The sequence below is a fragment of the Belonocnema kinseyi genome, chromosome 6, assembly GCF_010883055.1.
Source record: "Belonocnema kinseyi isolate 2016_QV_RU_SX_M_011 chromosome 6, B_treatae_v1, whole genome shotgun sequence".
NCBI lineage: Eukaryota > Metazoa > Arthropoda > Insecta > Hymenoptera > Cynipidae > Belonocnema > Belonocnema kinseyi.
In genome coordinates this window covers 51556217-51563944 of record NC_046662.1, presented here as the reverse complement: position 1 = coordinate 51563944, position 7728 = coordinate 51556217, and the positions used below count along the sequence as shown (strand labels likewise).

Genomic DNA, 7728 nt, shown 5'->3' with positions numbered 1-7728 from the left:
ATACGTGAAGTAACGTAACCTCAAAATACACGCATTAGAGAGGCGCGCGAAGTATTCAGATCATGAGAATCGCCATCCAGGCATCGAAATCTGAAAATATTAAAATCCCAATCTCTTCATTTTATTTCAAAGCAGATAGAGATATAAATAGAACCGTCGAAGTGTTCCGACCGGCAATCGAGCACCTTCGAGTTTTCAAATTCAGAAGAGGAGAAATGGGTTGCGCGTGCAACTCAGTCATTTACAGCGTCTCCTACTATATTCACACGACATAGACGTCTCATATTATTGGACCACGTCTCGTTTCAGATCTGAGATCACTGGCCGGTACTGATGAAAAAATTTTTTTCGGCAGCTAAGACCGGTTCCGCTCTTATCGGTATATCCTAAACTAAAACTATGTTCGGTCCCAGCTCGCTAGATGGCGCTGGGGCAAAACGACAGACTAGGGAAACTTACTTTTGGAACACTCTTTGTAATTAAGAATCAACCAGTTTTAACGACGAAGATTAATCTTCCAACAAAAAAGACGAATTTTTAACAAAATACTACCAAAGGTCAATCACCAACATAATAAATATAATTTTTTAACTACAAATGAAATATTCAACTATTCTTAGTTAAAGAACATTCTCAAAAAAATGTAATAATTGAATTTTCAACCAAGGAGGTGAATTTGAAAGAAATATGCAATTTTTCAAACTTTTTAACCAATTAGTTCAATTTTTAATCAAAAAAGGAATTTTACAGAAGGAAAATTAATTTTTCACCAAAAATACGATTATTGTTATAAAACTGTTGAATTTTAAAATCTAAATGACGAATTATCTACAAAACGGTTGAATTTTCCATCCTAAAATAAGGATTTTTAACAAAAAGGGTCATTTTCTACCACCAAGTTGCATTTGAATAGAAGTGCTTTGACTTTTAACAAAAAGGAAAATTTTCAAACAAATAGTTTAATTTGTTACCAAAATATATTGATTTTTAACTAGAAATATCAATTTTCAATATAAATATCAATATAAAATATTAACTTTCCACCATAAATGAAATAATTATATTATTAGCTAATAAGGTTAATTAAAATAAAAATTTAGCAACAAAGCAGTTACTTTTTCAACAAAAGAGATGTATTTTTTACTATAATGATGAATCTCGACTAAAAAGTTAAATCTTCAACCATAAAGATGAATTTTCAATCCGAAATTATTATATTTTAACAAAAAGTCAATTTTCTACTAAATAGTTAAATATTCATAAAAATATATTAAAATTCAACCATATAGTTATATTTCCACCAAATTGTTGAATCCTGAATTAAATCAGATTAATTATGAATCAACCAGTTGCATTCTTAAACAAAAAAGATGAATTTTCAACCACGAAGATTAATTTTCCACTAAAAAAATAAATTTTAACAATATATTACAAAGGGTCAATTTTCAATAAAAAATATCATAGTTTAAAAAAAATAAAATAGTGAAATTGTTAGTTAAAAAATTGATTTGAACTTATTAATTTTCAACAAAAGAGTACAACCCCAAATATGATTTTTTAACCCAGAAGATTAATTTTCTAAAAAATGGAATAATAATTGAATTTTCAAACAAGGAGGTGAATCTTAAGAAAATATGAAACTTTAACAAACTTTTTAACCAATTATTTAAATTTTTTATCAAAAAAGGAATTTTCCAGGAAGAAAATTAATGTTCTATCAAAAATAGGATTTTTTTTATAAAACTGTTGAATTTTAAAGTCTGAATGATGAATAAAATTATCTACAAAACGGTTGAATTTAATAGCCTAACATATTGCTTTTTAACAAAAAGATTTCTTGAGAAAAGGACGATTTTTTCATGGAATATATGAATCTTCAAGTAGAAATATCAGTTTTAAATACAAAATATTAATTTTTTACAAAAAGTTTAATATTGATATTATTAGTTAACAAAGTTAATTTTTAAAAATAAAATATTATTAGCAACAAAGCAGTTACATTTTCAAAAAATATGAATTTTTCATAAAATACTACAAAATGGCAATCTTCAATATAAAAATATAATTTTTTAACCAAAAATTGAACAGTTCGATTGATGCAAACTCTTTAAAAAAAACAAGAATCCAACGACCCAATTTGGACCAGAAAGAGCAAGCAAAAAATGCTCCTATTGTAATCTGACCAAATAAAACAAAAAAATTCGAACAAGAATAAAAAAAGAAAAATGAGAAAGCAAGGAAAATGTGACATTTGACATTTTTCTTGCCTTGATAAGGGTGCTGTATGAGTTCCGAAATGTTGGTTGAATTGTTTTCATTTTTATTTTCAATGTTTTTTTATCGTAATTTGATGTCAATAATAAAAATAAAAAAGACAAAAAAAGGAAAAAAGAAGGAAGGGAATGTGGATGGTTACCTTCTCATTTTTCTTTCCTCTTTTTCTTGTCAGAAATTTTTATTTCATTTTTTTCAGATTCCAGTGTGAGCTATTTTTTTTGTTCGTTGTGGTTTAAATTTAGTTTTTGGATTCTTTTTTTCAGGAGTTTGCATCAATTTTATTATTGGACGTTAAATAGGATTTTTAATTTGGATTTTAATCTAGCTTATGTTTCTTAAATTTTCATAGTTAAATTGTTAGTTGAAAAAATTAATTCTCACAAAAAATGAACTTTTAATAGAATAGTTAACTTTTCAACCAAATAGTTAAAATTTTAACCAAAATAGGAATTTTCCAGAAAAAAAGATGGATGTTTTACCAAAATATAGGATTTTTTAACAACATTTCTAAATTTTAAATCCAAAATGACGAATTATCTACAAGACGGTTGAAGTTCCCACCTTAAAATATGATTTTTTAACAAAAAATATTTTCTATTACCAAGGTAAATTTTAACAAAATTTGGCGACGTATTTACGACATCGTTACGACATCTTTACAACAACTTTACGATGTCCTATGTGCGTGTCGTTAAGGTATCTTTACGATATCGTAAACGAATCGTATGATCTGACGATGTCTTTACGATATTGCAAAGACACCGAAACGACATGGACATAGGATGTCGTAAAGTTGTCGTGAAGATGTCGTAACGATGTCGTAAAGATGTCCTAAAGACGTCGCTAAATTTTGTGCTCACTGGGAACGTTCATTTGTATCTTAACAAATTTAGGATAGCATATGCCAAACTATAGAGTTTAAACCATTTGCACGTGTAAAATGTTAAGTAGTAAAACTTTCTTATTAAACAAGTTTAAATGAAATGCAGATTATCGGCAAACTTACCATTTTTAACTTTTATAGAGTTCAAAGATTCAGATTCGATTTCAAAAATACGAATCTATATCATTTCCAATGCTCTAAATTTAGAATTTTATCATTTTAAGCAATTTTAAGTTGAGAACATTGAAAATTGAAACATTACAATTTTTTACCTTATCACTTCACACATTAGAAGTAAAACTATATGGATTTCAAATAGTTAAAACATTTTTAAAAAGCTTTAAAATTTTATTTCCAAATCTTGAGAAATCTAGAAGTTGTTTCAAATTTGGTCAAATTTAAAATTATTTTTGAAGTTTTTTCAGAACTTCTAAATATATTAATATGTAATAAATAGTCAAAGATAAATGTTTTTTATCAACAATTTTCCACTTTAAACGCTTTTAATTATTAATTTTTAAATTAAATTATTTCTTTAAAAAAAGATTCTACTCCAACTTCACTCCATTGGGAAACGAACCACAAAACTTCTGATTTCCGGTCAGGTGCTTTTCCAATTAGGCTATTAGAGAAATCAGAATAAGAACTCTTAATTCAAGAACATAACGCTAATTTTTAGCTCGGTGTTAATGGTACAAGTAATTATTTAAAAAAATTTTTAATTTATCTGCTATATCATCAGAGATTGTACCTTACCGACAGTAGATTAACCCTCCAAACCATGAAGGCAGAAAATCTACACAATATCGATCAAGTTAAGAATCTTCAATAACAGAAAATGCTTAACATCTTAATAAGACTAGATGGAAAATAATATTTTTAAATTAAAATTATTTCTTGAAAAAAAGATCCTACTCCATCTTCACTGCATTGGGAAACGAACCACAAAACTTTTTATTTCCGGGCAGGTGCTTTTCCAATTAAGCTATTAGAGGGATCAGAATAAGAACTCTTAATTCAAGAACATAACGCTAATTTTTAGCTCGGTGTTAATGGTACAAGTAATTATTTTAAAAAAATTTAATTTATCTGCTAGAAGATGGAGTATGATCTTTTTTTCAAGAAATAATTTTAATTTAAAAGATTTTCTAATTACGAATATTATCATAATTAAAGAAGATAAAAATTTAAATCATTATTTTAAAAGCCGTTGAAATCGAACTTGGACAGATTTTCCCGAATTTTTCTTCTAAAGTTTTGTAAGCTTCCTGGTCAAAAAATAAATTCTGAAAAATAGACTATTTTCAGGCAACTGATTGTACTTAGTTTAAAATCTTATATGTCTTTTCGGAAGATAAATGCTTCTTCTTGTTTCCCTTCCACATTTGCGTTGTTGTGAAGTTGCTCCGCGGACCTAGCAGCGTCACTATCTCGTCCCCTTGACAACCTTGTTCTCTATAACGGAAACTTTTCTTGAGGGACTGCAGTGTATTTTTAATTTATCATAAGTTCTGAAATTATCTCAAACTGGTGATCTAGTTTACAAATGGCCTCTAAAAATTATAGAACTTCTAGAAAGTGTGTTTCAGAAAATTAAATTTTCCTGAAAATAGATCACCTTCCTCATCCGAAAATTTAATCATTTTCTATCATTTTTTCCAGTGTTAGTTGAGATACAATTTTGATTGCTTTTCAATTTGAACTTGCATCTCCTAACGCTAGTTATGATATATATTACAAAATGCATTATTCCTTTTCATCAGAAAATTACAAAGCGAATTACTACAAAAAGAAATATTTGTCTCTTTTCAGGCAAGTGGTCCCAAAATGCCAAGGAAAAACATAGCAGACAATGGAGGCGTAAAATTAGCCTATCTAGCCTATCAAGATTTGGTCAAACGTACCGGCCCCGAACCAACATTGCCTGGCTTAAATTATTCCCAATCACAGCTCTTTTGGATTCAAGCAGCTATGAAACAATGTGCGAAATACACCCCAGAGTATGTGAAAGACTTCAATGCTAAGTACAGTCGTTTCACGGATGAATTCGCAACTCCATCAGAATTCAGAGCCACTGGTGTATTTGCTAATATGCCAGAATTTGCAACAGACTTTGGTTGTAAAGCGGGTACAAAAATGAATCCAGTCAACAAGTGTTCTGTATGGTGAAGCAAAAGAACTGTAAAATGTTAAAACCATATTTAACAACGCGTTTTGCTATGGAAATCAAAATTTAGTGAAACAATGAAAAAAAATGTTTTCCACACATAACAAAGAAATTATTTTGTTGTACCAATAAAACATGTTTCTCAGTTCTTTATACATATTTCCTCTGTTTAGGTTTTTATACATTTTAAAAATACCCGCGCTTTTTCATGGTCTTATGTTGACCAATCAAAACGTAGCATGAAACAATGCCAGTGCCCTCAGTCATTCGTGGTTCATGTTGGATACATGGCTTATTGAATCTCAGAGGCCACAAGTAAAGAAGAAGACGAAGAAAGTTCGTGATTTGTGATGCTCAGGCTCAGGCCTCAGTCAGTGAGGTTTTCGTTCTTTTTAGTTCTTTTGGAGGACGCGTAATGAAGTAACCTTGTCAATAGCGCAAATACAAAATAAATATGCAAGTGAATAATAGTGTTTTTTTATAAAGACCTTCATACTCATCTTTTTATAATATGTTTTTCGAAAAAGCAGTTTGAAACAAGGATTGCAGAAGAATGGGTCAAAACTTATATTCTTACACCATCCCAGAAAAAAATATTGAAAAGACGACTCTGTGAATTGCGTATATGTTATTTGTAGATTCAAATTTCTTAAACTGAATGGACTTGTGGCTATGTTAATTGGTCAGTTTCTCGAATGGCTTCGAATCAGCAATGCACTATAAGGTCAACTTCAAGCAGTCATATTGAATGCCTTTACCCCGTTTTGAATGAGACCGACTTTTTTCAGGTTATGCCGCTATATATTGTCTGATTTTTAAGATTTATAAATTATTGCTTCTGAATTGTGTATCTGTCACTGGAATTCCAGATTACCGCTGTTTGTTTTTTCAAGGACTTTTAGTCTTTATTATTTTTTTGACAAACAAGTATGATGCGAAACATCCAGCACTAAAATAGCAAAAGGAATCTAGTAGCCTTGCGCACGATTTCTTTCAATCTTTCAATAATTTATGCATTAAAAAAAAACATGTGAAATACAAAAGCTTAACCTAAAAAAATACGGTACCATTCAAAAAGAGGGAAACCGATTCAATATGACCTTGCTTGGAATGGTCATTGCAGCACACGGCAGTTTCGAAGCTGCTTGAGAAAATGGCTGATTCACATAGTCGCAAACCGATTTATTTTTAAGTTTTAATTGACTTTATGTGCGTCGCAAACCTAGCAAAGACATTCTTTAACTGTTCCACATCAAAAAGGAGTTGTGTTATACAGCAATTCTTACAGGATGGTGACAGAACTTTTCTAGAACAAAAAGGTAACAGTGTTCTAGAACACTGTGACAGAACTGTTCTCTAACTATGTGACAGCACTGTTCTGTAACAGTTACTATGGAATTGTTCTAGAACAAACTGATCACAGATGCTCTATAATATTTTTTTCAAGTTTATCTTAGAATTGTGCCGTAACAGTGTTATATCGAAGATCTAAAACCCTGTTACAAGTGTTTTCTAGAGCGAATTAGGAACAAAGATTAGTTCGCTAAAACTACCGTCGAGCGGACCCTTGCAAATATTCCTAATTTTGATATCTCAGACCTATAATTTTTGTTAGTCGGGACTGCGTACACGCTATCCCGGATAAAAATAGATTATCACATCGTTCTATATCTGTTAAAGATTTGTCATACAACATTTGTAATTGGGTTCTAGAATTGTTCTAGAAATGTTACAGATAGGTTGTCACAGCGTTCTAGATCTGTTAAAGATTTATCACACAACATTTGTAATTGAGATCTAGAAGTATTATAGAAATGTTACAGATTGGTTGTCAAAGCGTTTTAGAACTGTTACACAGAATGGTTTTAGTGAATGGGGGATGGCATTAGTTACTCTCATGTTGGTAACCTGTTACTAACCTGTTCTAGAACACGTTCTTTTTTGTTCTAGAACAGTTACAGATCTTTTCTGTAACCATTTTTGCTGGGTATGCGTCGTACGTCGTGTCCACACGTGCATGTCAACTAGCTGCCCTCCCAATATAACCTCATATGCGTCTCATATGCTGCGCACTTCGTGTCAGCAAACCGTGCGAAGAATGGGAGCGGTTACGGAGTAACTTTGTTTACTGAATGTGTGGGGCTTTTGTTTTCGACGTTTTTGATCACAAAGACTTTGAGTTTCAGCTCTAACCTTCTCTCCAGTGCTCCGGTGCTTGAGGCTATTTCCTTTTCTCTCCATGTGTGACTGCAGTGGCAGACAGGCCTGTGGTGCGGTGAGTAACCTACAATTTTCGTCGGCCTGCGCCGGCCATTTTTAAAGAGTCAAGTTCTCAGTTTTGTTCTTACTATTTGCACGTATCACCTTAGGTTCTGATTTCTAAACCTTTTCCGGAGGAATA

General features: G+C 30.9%; 1 protein-coding gene across 1 annotated transcript in view; it reads left to right on the top strand.

The window, feature by feature from the left end:
* Positions 1–5329, top strand: part of LOC117175380 (neprilysin-2-like) — a 6395-nt gene extending 1066 nt beyond the window's left edge. The window contains exon 2 of the mRNA XM_033365089.1: positions 4973–5329. Within this exon, the coding sequence (XP_033220980.1) occupies positions 4988–5329 (342 nt within the window). The 5' untranslated portion in view covers positions 4973–4987. The remainder of the gene's footprint in view (positions 1–4972) is intronic.
* Positions 5330–7728: the final 2399 nt, after the last annotated feature.